At 36.5% G+C, this 27,993-nt stretch overlaps 2 protein-coding genes across 10 annotated transcripts in view; one reads left to right on the top strand and one right to left on the bottom strand.

Annotated features, from left to right (window-relative positions):
- The first annotated feature begins 151 nt into the window (after positions 1-151).
- On the top strand, positions 152-21,214 carry RNF146 (ring finger protein 146). 7 transcript variants are annotated; one of them, XM_060030000.2, is made up of 4 exons: positions 152-245; positions 8,536-8,643; positions 16,203-16,278; positions 19,447-21,214. In XM_060030000.2, the coding sequence occupies exon 4, from the start codon at positions 19,448-19,450 to the stop codon at positions 20,525-20,527; it is 1,080 nt and encodes a 359-aa protein (XP_059885983.1). In that variant the 5' UTR covers positions 152-245; positions 8,536-8,643; positions 16,203-16,278; position 19,447; the 3' UTR covers positions 20,528-21,214. The 7 variants fall into 7 exon arrangements, with proteins under 7 accessions (XP_059885983.1, XP_059885978.1, XP_059885982.1 ...); XM_060029999.1 differs by having other exon boundaries at positions 169-417; XM_060029995.1 differs by lacking the exon at positions 16,203-16,278 and having other exon boundaries at positions 19,447-21,213.
- Positions 21,215-21,890: 676 nt separating this feature from the next.
- The window catches only part of ECHDC1 (ethylmalonyl-CoA decarboxylase 1), a 44,647-nt gene continuing 38,544 nt past the window's right edge, over positions 21,891-27,993 (bottom strand). For all 3 annotated transcript variants that reach the window (XM_060030003.1, XM_060030002.1, XM_060030001.1), the window contains one exon: positions 21,891-23,606. In XM_060030003.1, coding sequence (XP_059885986.1) covers positions 23,198-23,606 — 409 coding nt within the window. In that variant the 3' untranslated portion in view covers positions 21,891-23,197. The remainder of the gene's footprint in view (positions 23,607-27,993) is intronic.

Below are 27,993 nucleotides of genomic sequence, written 5' to 3'. Positions count from 1 at the left end.
AGCTCCCCAAAGATAGGAGAAGGCAGGCAACCTGCGGCGTGCGTCAGGAACGGGGCGTGGGGAACTAGGGCGGAGCTGGGCTTGAGCGAGCTCACGGGTGCGCGGCGCTGCTTCCGCATCGCGCGGCCCCGCCCCCCGCGACGCTACCGGCGGTCACGTGACGGCCGCGCGCGCGTCCGCGGCCGCTGCGGGCCCCGAGGCCGAAGAGAAAAGACTGCGAGGCGACCGCGGCTGTGGCCACAGAGGTGCGAGTAAGGGCGAAGCCCACTTGAGAGGCAGGGTGAAAGTTAGCCGCTCCGGGATCCTAACTTGGGGAGAGAAGTGATGGCCCGCGGTGTCACCTCCAACGGCGACACACTCTGGGTCGGCCCTGCGCTCCAGGCCTGAGAGGGGCGGCGGCGGCGGGGTCAGGGGCCGGTACGTAGGTGGACGCCCTTGGGCCGGGGGGACCGCGGCGGTTGCGCCGAGCCGGGGTGGGACAGCTCAGCCCTTTCCATCGCTCCCAGCTTGGCTGCTGTCACAGGCAAGAAGACGGTGACGGGCTCTGCGTTGCCTGGGGCCGCCGCAGCCCCTGCCCTGGGCGACAGCCTGGAGCTGGTCACGGTCCGGGTGCGAGAGGCGGAGCAGCGGCCATTACTGCGCAGCCTCTTCCGCCGGGGTCCTCGTCGCTGCCTTTGGTGGCAGCCAGGTCCCTCTCCTTTCCCCTCATCGGTGGTGTCAGGCCTCTACACGGGGACTTTGGGCCTCAAGATTTAGGGGCGGCAATGGTTTGAGGGGTATCCTACTCCCAATTTCCCGTGCGGAGGCTTCTACCCGGGCCTTGGGTCAGGGCGTAGAGTTACTGCATTTTGTCTTTTTCCGGAGTGTCTTTGGCTTCTTTTTCTTCCCTCTTTCCCTCCTCCTCCGGTTCAGTTTCTGGGTATTGCCTAATATGACGAGCAGTCCCTCGCCTTGCTCTCGTTAAGCCCAGCGCTGTTATTAAAGCATCAGAATCATTAAGAGATTTCTCAATACCCGTTGAGCCTCCAAAAACCTCGGTGCATCTTAACAGCGGAGGCTGTTGCTTTGTTCTTCTGGTTGCTGGGTGCGGAATTCTCTCCCTACCCCCCATCCCGACTGAAAGAGTACGGGTCTTATATTGTTGCCGCTGTTTTATTTTCCGTGGGCATCTAGAGAAAGGCTGAAAAATTGTTTTGAGTTTACACACACTTCTGGCAACTAGATCTTTTCCGCTTGATATCGCTTTTAATATGTTTTTCTTTTTCCTAAGTGCCATTTTAGTGAGCACTTATTTCTCAAGTTTCTAAAGTACGTACATTTTGTTTGTTAAGTAATATTTTGTTTATTAAGTAATATTAAAACTGTGGAATTGAGAGAAGAAAGCCAAGAAATGATAGAAAAACGCGTTGTCTTTGGATGATTGACATTTCAGGTACCCCTCCAATGTGTGTACTTTTAAAATAGAATTTGAAAGTATGACATTGGCGTTAAAAGCAGTATATACTTACGGAAACTGGAAGACTTAAAACTGTTTTTGTTTTTTTAATAAGTGAATCTATATTTAGACCTTTAAAAGACGTGGCATATAAGACCCAGGAGGAAAATGACCTGCACAAATAACAGGATTTATGATGTTGGCTTTGCTGTTTTTGTGACCAGCAAATACTGTTCGTGTTGAATGTCTGGGAGTGCTCTAAAAATCATGAAAATACGTCAAGTAATCCAATTTTAAAGAGCAAACCGGAAAAGTGAAAAACCACTTTAGAAATAGATTTTGCATGTTTGTTTTAGCTTGTACATCTTAAATTGGAGCATTTTGTTAAGCCGAATCTTTGATTTAGAATTTATGTTTCAAGTGGGCCAGTGTAAATTGTGGGCAAAATGAAAATAATGGCAAACATTTGTAGGATTTTGTTATTTACTCGGTTGTTAAAAACTTGGTAGAATTATAATCATCAGGAAAACTGTTTTTCCAAATAGCTGATCATGAGACAAGAGGAAGAAAAAAAGAATTTTTTTTTTTTTTTTTTTTTTTTGTAGGAGACATGTGTCAACTGGTAAAGTATTTTGTTTTTGAGTTGTCGCAAGGATAGGGCAGATTTTTTTTTTTTGAAAGGATCTAAAAATGATTTCTTGACTTAGTAGAAGAAAAATATAGTATTAAATTTTTTCTTTTCACAATATTGATCTGCATAGAGAATATTATCCCATGTATTAGCAATTTACTAGCATAAAACACCTGACACACTGTCAGTTGGGTATTTGAATGCTTTTTTTTCCCCCAGTGTTAGTAACAGAAGGTGAACCTTTTCCATCCTCTTGCCTGGTTTTTGATTGTGCCCAAGGAACCTGATTTTGTGCGACCAGCTGGATTAGAAACAGTCTTTGTGGGTATGGAATCCATCTTATTTACATTCTGCTACAACCACCTGTGCTATTTATGGACTGTTGAGTGTTCATGGCTTATTACCCTTTGAGTTAGTTAAAACAAAACCCGTTGTTAAATCGTATTAATTAAAGTATTTAGAATTATGGAAGTGTAGAGTAGGGTGAAATAACAGACATGGGAGTTGTGACTTGACCAAGGTCACACAGATAATTAGCAGCAGAGCTTTTCTTATTTACAAAATGGTTGCAGGCTATGCAACTTCTGGTTTATGTGATTAAAAGACAGTACTTGTTCACATTCACATTTAATGTTTTGTTAAAATAAAATGCAAAGCCCACCTTTTTGGGTGGAAAATATAAAGATTTAATTCTTGGGTATGAAGATTGTGAAGGCCGGAGGTTGTCATACAGTAATGTTTTTTATGGGAAGTGTTAAACGCAGTGGTGGAAATAATTCTTTAACATAGAGTACTGTAAAATATTGGACCCCATTTAGTTGAAATGAGTTTTGACCGAAGACTTTTGTCTCCCAGTATGACGTGTGCTTTCAGTAAGCTGAGTTTTAGCAGGAGATGAGAAGGAAAGCTAAAAATGGAAACATTAGGGCATTTAGTTACATCTCTCAATTTGGGACTCTTTCTTAAGAAATATTAAGATGTATCTGCTGAATTACACCCGATCTCTCTCTCTCTGTTCCTTCTTTTACTGGTCCTTGCTTTTTGTTCTTTTTTCTTTTTTGACTTTGTATACCAAAAGTTGTAAGATTTGTAGTATTTTTCTTTTCTGTCACTGATACCTTTTATATAGAACATTTCCTGTTTTGTGTATTTTGAATAAAGAGTAAGAACTATTTTATTAAACATTAGCTGTTAGTATAATTGGAAAAATACAGGAAATCTTCAGATCTTTGTAATTTGATATTTTAACTGTTACATGCTTATCTTTTTCTTTGATGAGTTCTTTAAAAAAAGATAATCATTTATTTGAATCTATAATCTAAAAAAAACCTTTTTTTTGACTCCATGACTGACTTGAAAAGTAGACTTGTGATTAAGCCTGTTTTCAGAGAAAATAACAGTAGGTGCAAATAATAGGAGCATGAATTTGTTGAGTGGTCACAAATTATAAATAATACAATATTCATTTTGTTATACTTAATTGGTTGAATGGGTAGATGATTTAAATTAACTGATACTCTCTAATCTCTTTTATATATTTTTAAATTCAGTCTGCCACTTTTTTTCTTTAGAATTGTTAAGGGGCAGAAATATCTCATTTAGTTCCATATGTTTTCTCTTTCTATGTTACCCTCCTAATGGTTCATTTCTGTATAAGTTTGCACCTTAAGAAGGAACCTTAACCCATTAGCTAATTGGTATTTGCATGTCAAAATATTGTGGCAAATTTTACTGTAATAATTCATAAATTGTGTTGACTTTGGTCATAATTTACAAATCATTCATTGCAGAAGGAATTATGTATGTTTACCAAATTAATTCTGGCCTGTAGTTAGAATTATACTATTCTTTTATCTTTAGTTGAAAGTAAAAGCCTCCCCCTCCTTCCATTAAAGAAAAAATATTCGGTTTCAAATGTAGAAGTTTTCTGAGGGCTACTTTACATGACTGTTCTGAATATTACTGATACATGCCATACCCTATGTTGTGCCCAATTGGCATTGTAATTCTCAGAGGCTAGAGTTGATGGATCTATTTGGTAGAATTGAGACTAGCTAAACCAGTCAGTTTTGATCACAGCAAAATATGCAATTTTCTTTTTCATCTGTGCCAGCAAAGGTGTGAGTAAAGTAACATGGAGTTCATTTTCTTTATTCAACAATTCTTGTAGTAAATTGCCAGTTTTGTGTTGGAAAAAACCTGTTGGTATGCAAGACATTCTAAACCTGCATTGCCAGTAGCCACTAGCCACATGGAGCTATTGAGCAAACTGTGTGGCTAGTCTGAATTGAGTTGTGCTATAAGTAAAATACACACTAGATTTCAAAGAGTGTACACACACACACATGAGTGTAAAATATCACATTAATAATTAATTTATATTAAATACCAGTGGAAATGGTAATGTTTAGAATATATTAGGTTAAATAAAATATATTCTTTAAATTAAATCTACCTGTTTTCTTATTATTATTGTTAATGTGGCTAATAGAAAATGTGAAATTACATATGTGGCTTGCATCATCTTTCTATTAGACAATGCTATTCTAGACCTTTTCTTTGAGATACAGCACATTGAGGAAAATATTTTTTTTAAGATATACTTGAGCTTGAATCTCATCTCCCAGTATTGATAGTTTCGTGATTTGGGGTTAAATCCTTGTGGGCTTGGGTTTCCTCATTTATAAAATTTCTCACAGAGTCATTTTGAGAATTCAATGATATAATGGGGCTACTAGTGCTTCCTGAACTTTAATATGCATATGAAATACCTGAGATCTGATTCTCTTGGTAGGGAGTGGGGCTTCAGATATTTTGTTTGTAAGGAACTCCCAGGTAATGCTGATGTTGCTAGTTGGGGACCACAGTTGTCATAGCTAGGATCTAGATGACTACATAGGTTTTAGTTCATTTTCCTCCCCTCAACCATTATCCATTTAGAGTCAGCTTTGAAATTTAGCCGTGGGATACAGGAATTGGAAAAGTCCCCATAGCTTGCAAGATTTACTAAAATTGGTTTTATTCCTAGATTTTTATCTGCATTCTGTAGAATTCATTGCCAGCAAATAAAGCTGGATAAATGATGTACTTGTCAAAAGATATAAAGATGGCATGAATTTTATATTTGTAAATGTAGTAACTCCCTCTGTTAGATTTTAAGTTGTTTAAAGAAAGGATTAGAGCTTAGATATCTTTATGTCTTTTGTGGTTGGGTGCCTATTCACAATTAGAATGCAAATGTTGTGTTATGTTAGTAAATAAATTTAGTTTTTCATTCATCCAAGAAATACCAGTTCAAGTTGTCAACAACTGATTGGCAGTTTACTGGCCGCTTAGAGATATAAATTGTCCTTGTCTTCAGGGGGCTCATGGTTTACTAGAAGAGTCAGAAGCGAACAGATGATTGCAGTGCATATGATAAATTCAGTAATAGAAGAATTACAAAATAGAGGGGAGGGAACAGTTTTTTGGAGGTAGTCAGAGAAAGGTAGTAGCATTCTTTTTAGCCTTAAAAGAGGGAGACTATACCAGGCAGGAGGAAATACAGAACTACAAAGGGAAGTTTGGAGAACTGAGTAATTAGGTGTAAGTAGAGTATTAATTTGTGAGAGAGAGATAAGACTAGAGAGTTATTTAGGTTTCAGGTCTTTAAGACTTTTGAATATTGTTCTAAGGAGCTTTACCTTTGTTGTATAGGCTGGAGAGCCCATATAGGGCTTCGTGTATAGAAGGCTTCATTTTTCTTTTTAAGTCTATCACACTCAGAGACTTGGTGAATAAATTTAAGGGGTGATACTGAAGCAAGATAATCAGGCTGAACAGTAGTCCAGGAGAGAGAGGATAAAATTCTAAACTAGGGGATTAGCAATGGCAAGAGAATGGAGGATAGATTCCAAAGGTGTTAGGGATGAAAGTTGACAGAATTTGGTGTGATGTGTTAGGAGGGGAATGAGGAAAAGAATTTTGTTTTTCTCTGTCAGCACTCATTGGTTAAGGCATGGAAGCTAAGATGTCACATTGTTAGATATATGCAGAGATGGGGGTGTGTAGAGTATGTGTAGATGAGAGACAGAGATATGAGAGAACCAAGCATTCTCTTAAGAAGTTAAAATGGTTGGGCTCCAGATTGGGCAGGAAAGGAAATGAGATCAGGTATTGGAGAAAGGAAAGGAGGTGGTCAAGAGACTGGAGGGCCCCTTGAAATTAAAGAGTGGGTGTGGGAATGAATAAGTGAGCTGAAAGGACCGGAGCTTGTGATCTGAGAGTGAGATTAAGATTTTATAGAGGCAGTAGTTTTAGGAGGCATCTAGTTCCAAATGTGGCCATCATATTTTTTTGGGGGGAGGGGGGTGATGAAGTTCATTGAATTTAGGATTTTAGGAATTGAAAAACAAGGACAGTGTTTCTCAAATTGTATTCGATGGACTACCTGCATCAGCATCACTTGAGGTGAGATTCCTGGGCTGAAACCCATCTCTACTGGCCTACAGTATCTCAGGTTAGAGCCTGAGAATGTGTATTTCTAACAAGCCACCTCTGTGGGGCAAGTTCAGGAACCTCTGAGTTAGGTGTTGAGTGGTTTATTCTCAAGGATATTTAAATAGGTTCATAGTGAGATGTCAGGAGATAAGATGAATAGGATGACCAGTAGTGAGTAGATTAAATCAGTACCTTAAGGGTTAAGAGAGAACAGCTATAGGGGATTATAGCCAATGGTTGGAGACTTCAAAGAATAAGTGGGGTTTTTTGGTTTGTTTTTAAGAGTAATGATGTTAGAATAGTAGAGTGTTTCCTGCTGTCCTGTGTGTGAAACTGGACAGTTTCTATTTTGAGTAGGCTACAGGAGGGAAGTGAATGATGGAGGGTAAAGTGAAAGCGCTGTTGAGGAAAGTCAGGACAGTGGAGTCCTTATCATGTAAAGACTAAGTTCTAAAGTCAGAGTAAAACAAAAAGTCATGTTGTTTAGAAACCCTTTCTAGTCAGTTACTTTTGAAAGTTCTCCAGTTTTGAAACAGATTGCATACTGTTTGGTCTGTTAAACATTTGGTGAGATACGCTGGCTTGTATTTAAAGGCCATATATCGTCTTAAATACTAAAATTACAAATTTTTTAGGGAGATGGATTCCCACACTGTGCGGCACATGGAACTGAAAGAGTATTTGTCTCTCCTGTCTTGTGGTCACTGTGAAGCCCGTCATCTCTTTAGTCATCACGTATGCTTGATCCTAATTTCTGTGTGGTAAAATGAGCCTCCCACAGTGGGCATGATGAAGTGGAAGGAGGAAATACTAAATGGGAAGAAAGAGGATTAATGGCTGAGATGATGCTTTAGTTGGTGACTCTGGACTTCCTGGACAACAGGCATCTTGAGAGAAGGTTGGCTTAAACTTGGACATACATATAAATACCAGGAGGTCCTAGTTAATGTGATGATGACCTTGCCTTCCCATACATTACCTTCTTGTAGGAAGGCAGTGGCTATGGAATACATTCCATGTGGGCTACTTTGTCTATAAAGAACTTGTTTCACTTAAATTTTTTTTCTTGTGGTGAAATATATCAGATGGCCATAGATGAGTTTATTTCTGGACTCTCTTCTGTTGGTATCTTTGTCTGTCCTTATGCCAGTACCACCCTGTCTTGATTACTATAGCTTTGTAGTAAGTTTTGGAATCAAGAAGCTTGAACTCACCAACTTTGTTCTTTTTCAAGATTATTTTTGGCTATTTGGGGCCCCTCACAATTCCATATGAATTTGAGGATTTGTTTCTTCATTTCTGAAAAAAAGGCTCTTGGAATTTTGATAAGAATTATGTTTAATCTGTAGATCACTTTGGATAGTTTTGTCATCTTCATAGTCTTCCAATCCATGAACACCAGTTGTCTTTCCATTATTTAACTCTTCTTTAATTTCTTTCAGCAGTGCTTTGTAGTTTTCAATGTACAAGTCTTTCACCTCCTCGGTTAAGTTGATTTCTAGGTATTTCATTCTTTTAGATGCTATTATAAATGGAATTGCTTTCTTGATTTCCTGTTTGAATTGTTGACTGCTAGATACAGAACTGACTTTTTCGTGCATTGAACTTATAATAAACTGCAATTTTGCTGAATTTGTTTATTAGCTTTAGTAGCTTTCTTGGGGATTCTCCAGAATTTTCTATATAGAGAATAGAGAAAATTTTACTGTCTCTGCAAATAGTTAATGGTTTTACTTCTTCCTTACCAATTTGTATGCTTTTCATATCTTTTTCTGGTCTAATTGCTCTGGCTAGAACTTCCAGTAAAGTGTTGAATAGCAGTGGAGAAAGCAGGCATCCTTGTCTTGAAATTTTTCCACTTTTGAGATAAAATTTGCCAGTGAATTTTGTTAAATGAAGAATCATACATAATTGACTGAAATTAATTTTTAATGTTGTTGATCTTAATGTTGTCTGTAGAGAAGTTGATGTTGAAATTTTTCTTTTGCAGCACAGGATGATCCAGCAATGGAGGAGAAAATACTGCAAACTGGCTGATTGCTCGTGAAGAAGATGTTTTATTTTTGTGACAGTCATCTGTGGGATCTGTAGTAGAAATGTAAGTATGGCATCATGTTTGTTCCAAAGCTGCAGTAAATTAAGTGGACTGGTATAAAATGTAATAAATCAAGTATCTGTCATAGTTAGTTTTAATTATACAAAATGAGCATTTTATATAACGTTTAGATCTTTGAGTTGACAATTTTATTCACATTAAATTATTATTAATGTAGATTTCCAAAAAAAAATCTCTTCATAGGGAAAAAATCTCTATTAAAAAGTGGAACTGAAGACAGAGAAATTTGCTCATAGAAGGCTAAAAAAAAACTGGAAAGATCTCCAGGTCTTCTAGGTTCTACTTTTTCTTTACATAGTAATTTACTTAAATAACCAAGCTAAGGAGATAATATCAGGCTTTATAAATAAGAAAGACTTATGGGTTATAAAATACTAGTTATTAAAAACATGTTTCAGTAAAATAAATAGTTTTTTTTAATTAATTGGTTCTTTTAACAAGTTAGTACATGCATTTTAATTCCTATTGGAGTCACTGTAGTCCCCAGTTTTACCAGTTCTGTTTTCCTATCAGTTTCTCTTTGTGAAGTATGCTTTAAAATGTTACTGCTACCTTGATCTTGCCCATATTGAACTTCATTCTGTTATTGATGAAACTTTTTCACACAATGAACATCATATTTCCGTCTTCCAAGTTGATATGAAAAATATCCAACTTGAGTCATTCATGAAAAATGCAGTGAACACTTTACTTTATAACAGTGTTTAATATACTTGACCAGAGAGTGACCCTTGTAGATACTATTTCATATGTTCTCCCAGTTTGACATATAACTATTGTTACCTACTTTTCCAATATGGTGCTTTGATTATATATTCCTATTAAAAGTATGACCATATCATTCTTAGTCAATGTTGAGAATTTGATAAAAGACAGTTGAAACCAGTAAGCATTTTTTTAAAAATTGGGACAAATATATTTTTTATTTAACCCTGTTCATGTATTGTCTATCTATATACATATGTATATTTTTTAATCCTGTAGGTCAGATAGTCTGGCCATCAGACTATCATGGCCATCAAGGAACTAGACTGTGGTGTAGTCAGTAAGACACATATGTAATTAATAATTATATAGTGGAAGAAATACTGTATTGAGGCAACAATAAAATGCTTTCAGAACTGAGAGGATTTATTCCATCTGAAGGGTTCAGAGTGAACAGGGAACTTTTGGTTTGGTCTTAAAGAATGAATAGAATTTTAACAATCTGAGAAAACTAGGAATTATTTTTTAAGCCAAGGGAATGGGGAAGGGCACAGCTGCCTAAATATCAGGGTATCTTAGGGGAGTCGGGGAGCAGTCCTATGTGTGAAGGTGGAGTGGGAAATAGAGACTTCACAGGGAATGAGTGTTTATTTAGTGCCTACTTATTGCCAGGTGCTTACTGGGTATTTTACTTGGATTACTGAATTCAGTCACAAGATGGTAGTAGCCTTATTTACTGATGAAGAAACAGAGATGAAGTCATTTTCCCTGGGTCAGTGTTTACCAAATATCTCTGAGAATAATCTACTAGGGCACTTGTTGAAAACTGAGTTTTAGACTCTAACCCAGATGTGTCCAGATTTCCAGGAGAGAGCACACCAGCTAATTCTTATCTTTAGAGAAGTTTGGGAAACACTGTTCTAGGTCAACAGTAAGAATAAATGATAGATTTTAACTAAGTCTGTTATACTCTGAAGGCTATGTCAGTATAATTGAAAGCCAGTGTTTAGGAATTTCTGTGGGATTATGTAGGCAATAGAAAACTATTGAAGATTGAGTGGGGGGGAGACTAATTAGACATAATTGAACTGAGGAAAGATGAAGAAGAAAGGACTGAGGTCAGGAAGGCCACTTGGGAGGTCAGTATTTTGTACAAGAGTGTGTCCAAGAGGCCAGAATTAAGGTCACAGCTTTAAAGGGAACACATTCTAAAGAAGTTTCTGTTGCAGAAAAGCAAAGTGGCCAAGGAATAGGGGAGCACTGAGGATGACTCCCAAGTTTTATCCAAGATAGAGACCAAAGGAGGAGGGTGTAGGTTTAGGGGAGCAGATAATTTTGGTTTTATTAATGTTTGGTTTCAGGTGACTGGAGATACTGAGGTAGACTTTTTGAATACAGAATTGGAAATACAGATTTTAGGTATCTAGAACAGTTCTGGATATTAGATTTGGGGACTCATGGGGGTTTATATATATATACTATATATCTACTGAGTATTCCAAACTAATACATATATATAAGTTTGGAATATTCAGTAGATTGTCTAGGCATGGAATGTAGTATGAAAATTTGGTCACCCACAGAGCCCCTGTGAGGAATACTGGTATTTAAGGGAAGCTAAAGAAGGTAGAAAAAAAATGATAACAGAACGGAGAATTAGGAGAGAGTACCATCATGGAAATGAATAATATAAATTTTTAGAAAAAGAGTCGATGGTTAATAATATCATTTAGTTCAATGGGATCGAATAGATCAGACTGAAAGAGGTCATTAGACTTAGCATATTAGTTGATTTTGAAATTTAGGGATGGAGAATATTAATCGAAATCTTGGAGGAATTGGGATGGTTTAGCTTTGAAAACTAGCAGTGCCCCATCCTGAGCCAAGAGGAATGATGATAAGGTAGAGTGAAGATAAAAATAAATTTTGAGGAGTCATTCATACCTAATTTCTTAATAAGGGAGTCCAGAATATCTCTTTACTAAGAGGTTGGAGGAGTTTTGTAATAGTCTTTGTGGGAATAGGGAAAGAAAGATGTCTTAGCTGAGTAAAAAGTAATTGATAGCAGGCTTGATGGATTCTGGGAATCAAAATAGCTAATCAGTGTATGGTGCTCACAATTTTTGCACCATATATTTCACTACAAATATGGAAATTTTCATAAGTTGAAGAGTAACTTTTATAAGTTCTCTCCTTGCTTGACCCTTCTTTTTTGCAAATGTCTCCCCTTGTGGCTTTCGAGGTGGCAGTCTTACTTTATTCCCCATTCCTCTCTGACCATTCCTCCCATCCTTTGCCTCACTTATAAATGTTGGAGTAATCCAAGATTCTATCGCTGGCCCTTTTGTGTGCACTCTCTAACAGGTTTAATTTGGGCATTTGTACATTTTCATGTCCCAAGAACCATGTATGTGTTGGTGGCTCATGAGACTTCTTTCTGCTTAGATTTCTTCAGAGCACCTATCTAGTAAACTCAACTGTCATCTACCTGTCTTCATCTGAAGACTTTATAAATATCTCAAAGTCATTATGTCAGAACTCGCCTCAAGTTCCGAATCTTGATGAATGATGCCATCATCCATCAGTAACTAAATGCTTTCATTTCTGTTTCCTTAGTATTTCTTATATTCTATTGTTGGAACCTTACATCTGTCCCCCCCCCCCAATTATCTTATACCTGGATTACTCAAATTTTAGTTTCCTTTTAGCCCCATGACACCAAGTCTTCCTCCAAACTCCTGTCCAAATGGTCTTGATAAACTACTAAACTGTAACTTCCTAACATAAAACCTTTCAATGAATTCCTGTTGCCTCCTTAAGGGTTCATATATGGACCAGCTTCATAGAGATCCTTGAACTCCTTGATGTTATATGTAAGATTTCCTTAATAAGACTGTGACCTAAAAATGTTTAAGAACCATGTGTATTTAAAATAAGTGTTTAAACTTACTAAGATAGCGTAATGTACAAGGTCTTTGCAATACTTCCTGCATAGTACATTTCGTCCATTCAAAATGTATCTTTCCCCTCCCTGCTAGTTACTGGGGAGTACAAAGGAAGAAATGGTATCTGTTACACTTATCAGAAACCATTAGGTAATGTAGTGTTCTTCAACTTAACTTTGATGGCAGTTTGATTATCCATTTCTCTGCTAGCGCCATGAGCATGGTAGATGCTCAGACACTTTCTCTGTTCAAAACTGAAAAGGAGTAAGGAGAAATACGTGACAGCTCTTGCAGCAGGTGATAAAAATGTCATTCCTTTATCAGTCTGTGAAATTTCTTAGTAACTTCCTGAAGTCTTTCCTAAAATTATTGATGGTGGTTCTTATATTTGGATAGTCATGATTATTTTAGAGGCATTCTGTAACAGTTAAGGGTAAAGACTATGAAGTCAGATCACCTGGATTATGAAACCTAGATTTGAGGCTGGCTCCATCACTTAATGAACTTTGGGTATTTCTTCACCTGAACTTTCTGTACCTCAGTTTCCTCATCTGTAAAATAAGGAAAATAGTGGACCCATTTCGTAGGGTGATAAGAGGATTAGATATAAAGTGCTTCGCAAAGTATCTGCCACATATCATGCAATCAGTAAATGTTAGTTGTTATATTTTAATGTAATGAGATATGCATCAACAGACATCCAACAGAAATTAAACACCCACCAATTACAACACCCTGTACAATAGGAAAAGTTAAGAATTTTGTCTTAAGGACTTAGGAATGGTCATTGTTAAAATTTTAATGTTATATTTTTAACTTGTATTAAACCTCAAACTCTTTATATTCCAGCAGAACTAAAGATTTGAGGAATTTTTTTTTTTTTTTTTTTTTTTGCGGTACGCAGGCCTCTCACTGTTGTGGCCTCTCCTGTTGCGGAGCACAGGTTCCGTATGCGCAGGCTCAGCGGCCATGGCTCACGGGCCCAGCCGCTCCGCAGCATGTGGGATCTTCCTGGACCGGGGCACGAACCCGTGTCCCCTGCATCGGCAGGCGGACTCTCAACCACTGCGCCACCAGGGAAGCCCTTGAGGAATTTTTTTTGTTTTAAAAAATAGTCAAAGTTTTGGGAAGGAAGATGACATTCTTTTTTGGTAGGTCTGCGCAAAAGATGTTGCAGTACCTTATTCTTTATTCCCTTTTTTATGTTTTTAATTGGATTCTGAGCCCAGAATTAAAAACCTGACTTTTAATATTTTGTAGTTTTTAATTGCTGGCAGAGATTTCTTCAATACTATGTAAGCTAAAGGTCTTTTTCATTTATAGTAATTTTACCTTTCTTTTGACTAATGAAATGTTTTTAAGAAGATTAAACAAAATCTGAATACTTGGAGATTTCCACTGAATCTGCCCATATCCCTCTATATTTGGTCTTGTTGAAGAGAGAAGCCTTACTAGCATTAATAGATGTTTATTTGTCTTCCGGAAATATTTTACATAGTTTAGACGAAGAATGGGATTTATGCTTAAAAGTCATATCACACTAAGAGTTCAGTTAGTAAGAAAGTCTTGGAAAATGAGTGAAAGAAACATTTACTATGTTCTTCAGCAGAGTTGGACTAACGTCATTCCAAATTTCTACATATTATTCTTAATTTAGTAACCAGGAAATAAATTCCCTTTTTCAAAATGATCTCTGAAGTTTCCTGAGACATTTACTAGTTAGGGAATACTACTCTTTGATTAGCATTCTCTTTATCAAATCCTTGCTCTACAAAAAGGAAAGGAAAAAAGCATTTCTTACACACCAGTATGATCCTCTGAACATACTCAGTCTCCAGCCTATTTGAAGATCATTGAAACTATGCAAAGAAAAAAAATCTGTTTTGTAGAGTAGATTAAAATGGTAATGAAAATTACCTTGAAGTGTGTCTATAGATAGGCAGGCTAGTGGGTTGCTTTGTCTTTATCTTGTTAAATATCTTAATGGTATCTTGTCCACTGTGTGTGCCTCATCCAGAGCTATGTAAAAAGTATAAGTTCTCTCCGTTTCTTAGTTGGTGATAGACTAGGAGTGTACTTGGTGGGCTAAACAGAATCAGAATTTGATGTTTGCTATGGCAAATTGATAGTTTAAAGTGCTTTAGGTGAATGAAACTTTAACTGTCTTGTGTCTGTCTGTTTTCTGATGAAGTTTATCCAATTCTACTTCATTCTAATGAGGGAACCAAAATACCTGCCCCAAAAGAATTGTTTTGCCTTTCTAAATAAGCATGTTGCTTTCACAGTTCATGTCTTCCCCTGGGATGGCTGTAATTGCTTTTTTTAGTTTGTTAATTATATGTTTACGTTTATTTGTGCATGCAAGAGTAAGAGTCATATAAAATATTGATCATGTTAAACAGGATGGAGAGTAATGTTTTTAGGTTGAAAACTTCCTTTTTGTAGATAACCGCATCTAATGGAAGATCGACTTTTGGGTTAATTTTACTTAAATACAACAGGGTTTGGGATTATGTATCTTTTAAAAGTATGGCATTCATCCAGGTTACACTGTTGGATATTTTATTTACATTTTACATTTATTTACATTTATCTACATTTACATATAGACATTTTCTTTTTAAAATTTTAAATTTATTGGCCTGTCCTTTGCCCAGAGGGTACCTAGATAGTTTAGGATATGGACTTACTGTATATGAGATGTTGCTATTGTTGTTTCAAAGTACTGATGAGCATTAGCCCATTTCAACATTTTGTCTTCCGAATAGAATCAAACATCTGTCTTACTCAGTTAAATTACTTGTGGATGAAGGGCGTCCTTATTTTCTTTTTCTTACTTGGGCTTCAAATAAATATGGAGATTTAAAAAAAGATTTTCAAGAATTGCATTGACAACTGATTTCTTTAACTTAAATTGAAAGGGATGAAAGAATATATGTACTAATTGTTCACCCTTTCTACAGCTGATTTTAGTTCTTTTTGTTATGAAAATGTTTAAAGTTATCCTGAGATTTAAATGTAGCAATAGGACCTGATGAATTAAAACTAGGTAGCCAGTGCCTTACAACTGTTTTCAGAGTTCTTTTCCTGAGCACGGCCTATATATAGCTTTTGCCAACAAACAGAAAAGTGAGAAGCTAAATTCAGTTAGCAAGTATTTATTAGGTACTGTGTGATGAGCATGTATTAGATATCTTAGAAAAGGGAATTTTGAGTCAAAACATGAATTTTTCCTGTTTTACTGATGAGAAAACTGAAGTCCCAGAAGCATGGTGTGTGAGATATTTTTTCTTTTAAATCTCTTAAAGGTACATTGGGCACTGAGTGTAGTATTTGGCCAAATTGAAAGTAGTGTACATAAACTGTTACCACAGTGTAAGACTACCTGGGGCAGACAAAAGTATTCTGAATCGTTTGCTAAATGACAAATGAAATATGTGGTATTCTGTCTCTTGCCATTTTGGAAAGTAGTTAGATTTTGTATTCAAGCAATACATATGAGTTTTTGAGAGCCTAACAAAATATTCTGTGTACAGCCAGTTCATTTTAGGGGAAATAGGTGGGGGATATTAATTGACCGGTTGAGAAGCATGTGCTTTCACTTATAACTCAGATTGTTAAATTACAAAATCTTTGAAGGCATAAGTGTATCTCAGAATACTCTGAAGCTCCTGTAGTGCCTAATGACACATATTAAGAGGTCATATTTGGTTGACTTAGAATTTACCATAGGTTAGGAAAAAGTTGTATTTTACTAGGTTCTGTAACTTAGAATTTCTGGTAAAGGAGTTGATTGGAAGTGAAATTAAAGGTTGAAAAAAAGATTGGAAATTAAGCATTTCATGGAGATCAGTTCTTTCCCTTGAGACTGTGTGTTGCTTCCTTTTCTAGATAAGTGCAGTCTTTTCAAAAACTTACTATCATTTTGAACCTTGCCTGTTGAGGAACCACGGACACAGAAAAAGCAGTAAGAGAATGTATTTTTGTTTGATTAGATGTACTGTGATGAAAGCCTAAGAGATAAGTGTAAACATTTTTACTGACTATACCTTTTGTAACCATTGAACCCATTTTTGAGAACTTGATCTTGGGAAAAAAGCAAATATCCTTATGGTGATTAAATTCTAAATATTCCGTATTTAAAATGGTAGAACCACTCACTTTAAGCAGAGATTAAAGTGGAGAGAGAGATTGCCACTCACTTTAAGCAGCAGTTAATTAAGGGTTGCTAGTCTCTGTAAGGTCTTCACCTCCATTTCTCAGTCTTTCACTTATCACTCATATACACCCTCTTATCATTTTCTCCCCCTTTAAAATATCTGTGGTTTCCTATTACTATGGGATTAAACCAAATCAGATGTTTCTTTAGCAGGGCACAATAAGGTTTTCAGGTTGGGCATCTGGTTACCTTTTCAGCTTAATTTCCTGCTGCTCCATTGCTTATGACTCAGTGCTTTGCACATGTCTCTGCCTTGAATCTCCTCCACTCCCCAGCCTCCTGCACCCCAAATTTTCTAACCTATGTCTATCCTCTCATCTCTCTTATCATTGTTACTTTTAATAAGTATCCTAACACATTTCAGTTATTGCAGGAATCAGGTCACATTGTGAATATCTGCTTGTTTGCATGTACGTTTCTATTTAACAGAGTAGGTATGTGTCTTATTCATCTTTAGATCCATCAATACTCAGAATTGTATACGGACCATAGTAGTAGTTTAATAAATGTTTATCTGAATCAGTAAGGTGGAAGTTCCAAATTTTATACCAGTGTTTAAGCTTTATACATCCAGTTTGACAAATCTTTTTTATTTTTTAATTTTTAAAAATTTTTTATTGGAGTATAGTTGATTTACAGTGTTGTGTTAGTTTCAGGTGCATAACAAAGTGAATCAGTTATACATACACATATATCCACGATTTTTTTTTTTTAGATTTTTTTCTCATATAGGCCCGTACAGAGCATTGAGTGGAGTTCCCTGTGCTCTACAGCAGATTCCTATTAGTTACCTATTTTATATATAGTAGTGTGTATATGTCAGTCCCAATCTCCCAATTTATCCCTCAAACTTATGGTACCTTATCCCCTGGTAAACATAAGTTTGTTTTCTACATCTGTGACTCTACTTCTGTTTTGTAAATAAGTTCATTTGTACCCCTTTTTTTTTGGATTCCACCTGTAAGTGATATCATATGATATTTGTCTTTCTGTCTGACTTCACTCAGTATGACAACTCTAGGTCCATCCATTTTACCACAAATGGCATTATTTTGTTCTTTTTTTATGGCTAATATTCCATTGTATATATGTACCATATCTTCTTTATACATTCCTCTGTTGATGGACACTTAGGTTGCTTCCATGTCCTGGCTGTTGTAAATAGTGCTGCAGTGAACATCAGGGTGCATGTATCTTTTTGAATTACGGTTTTCTCAGGGTATATGCCCAGTAGTGGGATTGCTGGGTCGTGTGGTAGTTGTATTTTTAGTTTTTTAAGGAACCTCCATACTGTTTTCCATAGTGGCTGCACCAGTTTACATTCCCACCAACAGTGTAGGAGGGTTCCCTTTTCTCCATACCCTTTCCAGCATTTATTGTTTGTAGATAGTTTGACAAATCTTTGTTTTTTTTTTCCTCTCTCCTTCCTCTTCAGGGCAACTTCGGTATTCATGTCATTTTCTCCCATGGTCTTATATGATTGTAACATTTGTTGAGCTTTTTTTTTTTTTTTTGGTGGGGTGGTTTCCCACCTAAGTTTCATGAATTCATGGAGGCTTTCTCAAGAGAGATATAAGATGGGTAGTAGTTTGTCCATGGGGGGGCATGAGAGGCGAGAAATGAAGAAATATTCCGTATAGAGAAAACCTATTATTGGAGGGAGTAGCCACTGTGGCTGGAAGCCTGATCAAGGGGAAGTTTGATGTGAGATGAGGCTGGCGTGGGAGCTGGCATCCAGACCATGCAGGGCATATAGATCCTGGTCTTTAACCTAAAATCAACCTTTTAAAAAGGGGTAAGGCTGGACCCATTAAAAGGCATATGCAGTAATTTAATAAATAGTGTTTGCTTGGTGACTAGGGAAGGGTAGAGGTGGATAGTAGATGGATTTAGGGGATATTTAGGAGATAAAATATAAAACTTGCTTATGTTGTGGTTGGGGAGGGGTTAGGAGAAGGACAACTTCAAGGATGGATTTCTGGCTTGAAAAGCAGATGAATAGAGGTGTCTCCAGAGGGGCATTTAGGGAGTGAGTAAATAAGGAGGAAGCAGATCATAAATTCAGTTTCTGTGCCTTCAAGACATCCAAGAAGAGATCTAAAATAGGCAATTAAAAGTATAGGTATAGGGCTGAAAGGAGAGACCTGGGCTGGTGATTGTCAACTTATGAGTCGGTAACAGTTGAAGCCATGAATATAGATAAGATTATCTTGAAAGAGTATAGCAAGAAGAGCATATATATGGTTTAGAAAGAGGCAGCAACAACAGAAAAGGCCATAAGAAGAGAGTGTTTCACAGAGGGGGAATGAAATGACTGGTTTAACCAGTGTTTTTAGATTATACAGCAGAGAAAGGGAATTTCTAGAATTTAAACTCTGGTATTGATTTCATATGGTCTCCTTGTCAAGTACCAAAAGTACATTAATACATGGCAATATTTGCAAAACTGCACCTAGTAGTATCCTAAAAGGCTACAAAATTTGTTACTTTCTGCAATTGTAACGTGAATTACTTTTAGCGATTTTCTGTTTCTCTGCTTTCCAGACTGATTGTAAAAGTCTAGATGGGTTGTATTGATACATTTTAAAATCTTTGCATTTAGTTCTATCTTGTAAGTTCTGTGAATAAATAGAAATGGTGTATTTATTTGAAATCTATACTTTGGTTGTATGTTTTTATTCTTGGCTTAACATTTGTGTGCCTCATTGCCACCCACAAGTAAAAATTAATACAAATCAAAAAGATTTTTCTGTACAAGTTAGAGTTTTTTCCTCTACTTTCATTTTTGTATCCCCATTGTCTAGGATGTGGCTTGCATGTAACAGGTACTTAATGTTTTCTGAATTGTTGAATTAAGATATTGGAAGAGTTAAAACAAGATTTTAATACTATATGTATTTTCTCTCATTTTCTCAGGATGGCTGGCTGTGGTGAAATTGATCACTCAATAAATATGCTTCCTACGAACAGGAAAGCAAATGAGTCCTGTTCTAATACTGCACCTTCTCTAACTGTCCCTGAATGTGCCATTTGTCTGCAAACATGTGTTCACCCAGTCAGTCTGCCTTGCAAGCATGTTTTCTGCTATCTGTGTGTGAAGGGAGCATCATGGCTTGGAAAGCGATGTGCCCTCTGTCGACAAGAAATTCCCGAGGATTTCCTTGATAAGCCAACCTTATTGTCACCAGAAGAACTCAAGGCAGCAAGTAGAGGAAATGGTGAATATGCATGGTATTATGAAGGAAGAAATGGGTGGTGGCAGTATGATGAGCGCACTAGTAGAGAGCTGGAAGATGCTTTTTCCAAAGGTAAAAAGAGCACCGAAATGTTAATTGCCGGGTTTCTGTATGTTGCTGATCTTGAAAATATGGTTCAATATAGGAGAAATGAACATGGACGTCGCAGGAAGATTAAGCGGGATATAATAGATATACCAAAGAAGGGAGTAGCCGGACTTAGGCTGGACTGTGATGCTAATACCGTAAACCTAGCAAGAGAGAGCTCTGCTGATGGAGCGGACAGTGTATCAGCACAGAGTGGAGCTTCTGTTCAGCCTCTAGTGTCTTCTTCTGTAAGGCCCCTGACGTCAGTAGATGGTCAGTTAACAAGCCCTGCAACACCATCCCCTGATGCAAGCACTTCTCTGGAAGACTCTTTTGCACATTTACAACTCGGTGGAGACAGCATAGCTGAAAGGAGTCATAGGGGGGAAGGAGAAGAAGATCATGAGTCACCATCTTCAGGCAGGGTACCAGCACCAGACACTTCCATTGAAGAAACCGAATCAGATGCCAGTAGTGATAGTGAGGATGGATCTGCGCTTGTTGCGCAACACTCCTTGACCCAACAGAGACTTTTGGTTCCTAATCCCAACCAGACAGTATCTGATCGATCTGATCTATCAGGAACTGATCGATCTGTGGCAGGGGGTGGAACAGTGGGTGTCAGTGTCAGATCCAGAAGGCCTGATGGACAGTGCACAGTAACTGAAGTTTAAGTAAAAAAGTTTTCAGATCCATGCTCAAGGTAAAAATGGTTATCTGTAAATTTCTGCCCACATAACATTATACTCATCCCTAGTAGTGCATTTTGGGAGTTGGGGTGGGAAGGGGTATGGTAAGGATAGACCTGTAATTAAAATGTCTAACATGTCTCTGTTGAGAAATTTATTTAATATAAGGAACTTGGGTGTTAATAGTTGAGAGCTGTTTAGTAGTAACCCAGTTTTCTTGAGGTCTGTTTATAGTTTTTTAAAATATCTTCAGTTCTTTTGGCCAGCGTGTATTATTTGTGCATTAACGATCCTCATCTGACTCTTGCATTGTCATATTTTTCTGCATGGAATGACATAAAACCATTACTAAAATTTGGCACCTATGAGATGTCTGGGATCAGTATGAACAAGCAGCTTAATTAATGTGAGCATAGATGTGAATTTGGGGGTTTAAAATAGATGAATAACAACTATTTAATAGTAAAGTTACTGAAATGGAAATGTAAAGAAAACAGCTTATAACTTATGTTTCAGAATCTTGTCTGTAACACACTTCATGGCGTTCCCATAGGCTTTGCAGTCTAGTCCTTGTAGTTTGAGGTGTCTTGATCCACATTTTTCTTTTTGATTACAGACTTTATAATTTAATAAATACTAGAGTTTATCAAAATTAATCTGTCTCTTGTTTGAGTCTGGAAGGGGATGGAAACATTTTGACATCTGTGGCCAAAAGGTCAGTAAAAAGGGGGTGATTTGAATTGGTGGTGTATTCAGCTTACATAGTCACCTGCTCAGAAAAGTTTGATTTCTTCATAGAGAATATTTAAACAGAGTCTACAGGGAATGTTCATGGAATAAATATGTATGGAAATAAACCTAAAGCCTGTGAGACTTAAAGGCCTTAAATAACTGATAGTAGAGACCGTGTATATATATTAGATTTTCTTTGCCAGTATTCATTAATGGCTAACCCTAATCTGAATTAAATGGTAGGCTTATTTTTAAACAGCATTAGTAGACACAAAGTGATTCAACACAAAATGTTGTACAATCTGTATAGCAAGGTAGGAAGCATTGGGTTAACTTGGTAATCCAGAATTTGATTCTGAAGAAAAGTAACGTGAGCTTCTCTTCTGTATTTTCCTAAGTAAAACAGTAGGATCACAAAGCATACGCAAGTTGTCTTTAATACGATTTTTCAAAGGTGAATTGAATGTTACAGTAGCAAATATAAATTGTCATTTATTTTTTTACATATTTATTGGAGTATAATTGCTTTCAATGTTGTTAGTTTCTGCTGAACAACAAAGTGAATCAGCTATATGTATACATATATCCCCATATCCCCTCCCTCTTAAGCCTCCCTCCCACCCTCCTTATCCCACCCCTCTAGGTGGTCACAAAGCATTGAGCTGATCTCCCTGTGCTATGCAGCCGCTTCCCACTAGCTGTCTATTTTACATTTGGTAGTGTATATATGTCAGTGCTACTCTCTCACTTCGTCCCAGCTTCCCCTTCCCCCACTGCATCCTCAAGTCCATTCTCTACATCTGCGTCTTTATACCTGCCCTGTCCCTAGGTTCGTCAGAACCATTTTTTTTTTTGTAGATTACATGTATATGTGTTAGCATACATATACAAATGTGTTAGTATTTGCTTTTTCTCTTTCTGACTTACTTCACTCTGTATGACAGACTCTAGGTCCATCCTTTTACCTCTTGTTGTGACAGGTTAGAATTAGGACTTAATTCTTTGACTTACGTTTTTTAAAGTCTGTATTACTGAGATCATAAAAGTTTCAGTTGCACATTATTAACTTTACTTTTAAAAGACAGCTAGTTATAAAAGAAGAAACACTAGCTACTTTTCAGAAAAAAATAGAAATCTGATGTAAAATGCAAATGTATGTTACAGGGTGCTTCCTCAGTCTCTGCAGTCTTTGGCAGTTTTGATCAAAGTTCAATTTGATTACTACGTAAACTACAGTACTTCTTAACTATTGGTTTGGAAATTCTGGAGCACACAAATGAACTGGCCAATTTTGTAGTTAGTAGACTTTCTTTATGGTGGCTATCATTGTTTCGTAGATAATTTAAAATAGAAATCTAATAATTATTTAAAAGATCAAATAAATAAGGTCCAGATTTGTAGAGGGCTGAGGTGAGGAGCATCTTTATTTAAAAGAAGGGCTGTTACCCATGACTTCTTTACTGCAGCTGCTTGGAGCAGAAGAGGACTAATCATACCTTTGCGTATTTTCCTGTCCCTGACCCCTCTCCACTTTTGCTAAGTTTCATTAAGCTATTTTTGTAAATAATTTCCAGGTAAGGCAAGACAAAGACTTTATGAAAAATAACACAAGAGATTTTGTGTAGTTTTTTCTTTTAAAAACTGGTCTTTGGTTATAGCCTAAGAACTAATATGGGAATTTGGGAATTGCTAATAATTTTTAAGCTGAAAGTGTTGCATATTTTAGTCAGATGTTCAGAATTACTTGGTAAGTACCCAAATAGACTGAAAACTAGGCCAATGAGTTCAGGTATTCAAACAGTTGTTTAAAACTGAAATACTAATAGTAGCCTTCAAAGTAGTTCTGACATTCATATTTAATATCATTTAACTTTCATACGTATTAATCATTGGAGTTTTACCTGTAGTACATATTTTTTTAAACTATTTATTAAACTTTCCTTTCCTAGCAATAGCCTCTAAATTTGCGGGTCCACCCCAAACTGTTCCTAAAAGATCTCTTTCAGTCTGTAATGCCTCCTCTAAACAAAGCTCTTTGCTTGAAGAAACAGATTTTTTCAAAGCTCTAATTACTTCTGGTGGCCCTTTGATAAACTGCTGTAGCCACTCTTGTGCCTCTCTGAGACATTCGGTTTCATCTGAAGACTGCAAGACCTCCTCAACCATTCCTATTTGTAAAGCCTTTTTTGAATCCAGCTTAAGGGCCCCACTTAACACTTTGAGGGCTTGTCTACTGCCAATTATTTCAACTAGCCGGGTAGCACCTCCCCAGCTTGGTATTACACCCATCTCCTTGTGGACAAATCTGATCTCACTCTCGGTAGTCATTAATCTGCAGAAGAAAAAAGAAAAAACTTAATTGAAACTATATATGCTTTAGTCACAAAGTACTACCTATTCATATCTGATCTGAAATCTCCATAGATCTTTACAGGTAGATGTGTTGTATTAAAAACAATGTTCAAAAAATCTGGCTAAGTATAGAATTCAATTTATTGCACAGTATTTAGCACTTCCCTTTGAAAACATGGTCAACATTCTTGTGCTCGCTTATCTTTTACTTTGCATATAAGAATCTAATCTTTATGTTTACTTCTAAAAGCCCAAAGTGTATCTTTCTCGAGTGGTGGCCTACTGAGAAAACCTGGATTAAAGTGAAAATATGGGAGTAAGGAATGTTAGGTGCATACCATGAAAAAAAATGCATAGTAAGTTAAACTCAGTAGTCCTCAGGGGAAAAAAAAAATGAATGTTTGGTTTCTTTTTAACTCAATTGATTGATCCACTCTTCCAACAAATATTTCCTAAGCACTACCAACACTAGATGCGGGACTACAGGAATGACCAAAACAAAATCCTTATGCTGAGTTTACATTCCTGTTAGGAAAGACACTGGACAATATAATGTCAGTGGTGATAAATGCTATAAAGAAAATGAGGCAAGGAACTAGAGAATGAGGCAATGTGTGTTGGGTGTGTGCTATTTTAGATGGAGTCCTCTGAATATTTGAGCAGCTACCCAAGTGAGTGAGCAATGCAAAATTCTGGGAGGGAATTCCAGGAAGAGGGAATTGCAAGTGCAAAGGCCTTGAAGTAGAACTGCTTAGTATCTCTGGGGAACAGGCTAATGTAGCTTGAATAGAGCCAACAGAGAGTAATGGGGGATGAAATCAGACAGGTAAGCTTATAGGCACTAAGGAGGTCAGGTTTTATTTTTTAAGTGTGAAGCTCTTTAGGAGGAGGCTGACCAAAGGAGTAGTATCTGATTTGTTTTGTAAGAGTAGCCTATTTAGCATTTAATAGCACACCAACTATTTAAGGAACTTTATGTTAACTAATCCTCAGAACCACCATATGAGGTACAGTAATATGCTCATTTTACAGAGGGAAACAGAGGCAACAGCGATTAAATAAATAGCACACCCAAGGCCATGCAGCTATAGCAGGACCAGAATTTTAAATCCAAGTAAGTTAGCTTCATTATGTGTGCTCTTAACCTCACAGTACATAAAATAGTTAACTAGATGAGTGGAAGCAGGGATACCATTAAAGTTGACAGTGGCTTGGGTTGGACTTGAGTGATTTCCTATAGCAGGGATTCATTTCCCTCAAATCTTGGGACTTTTATGAGTAGGGGGATTAATAATCAAGTGGAACAATAAAAGGGAATAAACACAAAGAGATTAGTGGGCACAGCAGTCACATTTGCCAGTTAAATGTGTATAGTATTAATAGGCTGCATAAAGCTATACTGTTTAGAGAATGCAGCGTATGAGTTTTATTTGGACTGCATTCTTCAATGCATCCACTATGTTAAAATCTCTAATTTGGACCAAAAGTCATGTCTGAATTTTAATTTTTTAAGAAAAATTATTGCTTTCAAACTACTCATTACAAAAACGAAGACTTTAAGATAGTTCTGGTTTTCCAAAGAGTTCAATGCTTAGCTGCAGGTGGTTTGGTTCTTTTAGTACCAAGAACAATAGACTTTCAGTCTCTGACCCTTTAATCAAGAGAAATATTCCAGTAGAGAATTCTCACAAAAGCCTATTTACTAACCCACTGGGAAAGAGAACTTTCTCTTCACAGCTGTGAATTCCTGTAAGAGAAAATCTGCCTCTATTACGGACAACTGCTATTAGAAGCAAATAGCCATGAAAATAGTAGTTTTCAATAAATTATTTTTAAATGGGAGGGAAGAAAGAACAAGTGTCTTAATCTGAATCTAGCCCCAAGTTGTGAGAGGAGTACTGTCTTATAATAAACAGAAATCAAGGTCAAAAGTTAAGAAAGTAGACTAGACATTACAATAATGTCTAATAGACTTGGAAATAGGAATATTGTTAATACTGAAAATCCTATAAAGCTTTTCACAAAATAAATGTGTCACAGTTCCTCATTATATACTGAAATTGACACTGATGGCTCAGATCTATGCCTACAGTACAGAAAAGGATTATTATGTCAGGGAAAAATTCATTTAAAATCAGCTGAACATAAAAGTTGGTTAAAGTTCTAGATGTTGGGATAATGTAGATGAACTTATGACAACAAAACTTATTATATATGGAAGCATATTTATATTTGGAATTATTTGCTTCTAAAGAAGAATGTTTATTACCATCTTTACACCATGTGTGGTTTTTCCCTTTTGCCTTATTTTATAAGGTGAGGTATGATTTTTTGAATCATATTTTATAACTCTAACAAATCCTGAGGTGATCTTTATAAAAATACCTATTGTGATCAAACTCTGACATCCATTCTTTACATGTCATGCCTAGGGTGTACTTGTGTACTGATGTACATATTATCAATACATTAGAAAATATGACCAAAAAATGTATTAGTGACAAAAGAACACAAAGTAGTTCAGTCTAACAATGAAAGAAATATGGAACATTCAGATGATAACCTTCCACAATACTCTTTATTAACCTAAAAGTTAAATATAAAATCTTCAATGGTGATAACCAGAATTTATGAAGAAAACGTCATATGAGCAAGATGCATCCAAAAACAGAAACTGCTTCCTGATAGGCCTTATAGGATTATACACTAATTACTGCTAGAGTTTAGATGCAGTTACCTGTATGTAATGTAATTTATTGCAAGGGATAATCTATTAATCTATGTAGAAAACTGGAAGACCTGAATCTTAAGATTCTGAAGCCTTATAGCCCGACTCATTTATAAAACCATATTAAACTCTCTTATTTTGAAAAGTAAAAGAATTGTAAGTATCATCTGTTTATTAGTGTCATTATTATTAGCAAAGTTGAAAATTTCCTGCAACACCTTGGGAGAGGGGAGATGAGGAAATTTAATCAAATATGGATATATCTGGTGTTACAGTATGGATGCATCAGTGTTATAGGAAAAACTACCCATAACTTGAGGAAGAGTATCACCTTTGACAGGTGTTGCAAAGTCAATGTTGATACCTGAAAGGACTGTTCATTGTGCTACTACTTTCTGATGAGTTGGCTATAAGTTGCAGGACTTTGGACAAATGTATTCAAGAAAAACAATTTTAAAACAATTACCAAATTTTACTAAAACAGGAAGATTTTTAGTAAAAGTAAAAAATGTTTATTATTAAAGAAAGGTACTTTTACTGATCTCTGTGGCAAAGAGAAACACATAAATAACTGCATTGGGATAGAGTAGGAGCTTTGATGTGAAGTGCATAAATGTAAACCAGACTGACTGCCTGGCTTGGCCACTAGACCGGCTGCATTTTACACCTCATAAAATACAGCAAAGAAAAAAGACACATGGTATAAAGAGGATGAGGAAGAGTAGATTACTTAACATCCCTGGGCCTCAGTATGCTTGTTTATAAAATAGATATAACAATAGTACTTATGCCATAGAATTACCATGAGTATTAAATGGTTAATATATGAAAGTTACTTAGAACATATATACACCACAATTCTTTTAAACAGAATCTTAGAGGAATTGTGTTTATATATGTTTAAAAAAAAATCAGTGTGAAATTTTCTGTCTGAGCCACATCTATAGAACACAGTATTATTTATACTTTTATTTGGAATATAAAAATTGTATGTATTTTGTAGCCTCACAGTGTACATATTAAACTGTGTACTAGCTTTTATTATTATCAAGTTGGTTACATTAATAGATAAGTCACTACAAATACAGCAGTGTTTCTGCTAGAAAGACATCATAAAGTTGTTTCCTGGACTAAACTCACTCAGTCCCTAAAGTAAGAGCTATGCTCGCACTGAAGCCCAGCAAATAATGATATACTACCTTTCCTCAATATCTGTTAATGGAGAATACAAAATATATACAATTTTTGATTTCCAAATAAAGGTAGAAATAATACTGTGTTGTTATAGATATGGCTGAAGCAGAAGATTCCAAGGTGATTTAAAAAAAGAAAAATAGACATATATCTCTCTAAGACTAACTTAAGGAATATCATACAATGTAAGTAAAAGCTGAAATATTTAAAAATTTTAAAGAAGGCAGTCCTGTTACAAAATTAAATCATGTAATATAAATTTGAAGTCTGAAATCATTGATTTAAATAAACTGTAGGGCCAGAAATTGCTGGTCCTTTTACATGGTATTAAGAACGAACCAGGCTTCCCTGGTGGCGCAGTGGTTGAAAATCTGCCTGCCAATGCAGGGGACACGGGTTTGAGCCCTGGTCTGGGAAGATCCCAAATGCTGTGGAGCAACTAGGC

This window comes from Delphinus delphis, chromosome 14 (assembly GCF_949987515.2).
Source record: "Delphinus delphis chromosome 14, mDelDel1.2, whole genome shotgun sequence".
In the NCBI taxonomy this organism is placed as follows: Eukaryota; Metazoa; Chordata; class Mammalia; order Artiodactyla; family Delphinidae; genus Delphinus; species Delphinus delphis.
This window is presented reverse-complemented; position numbering and strand designations above follow the sequence as displayed.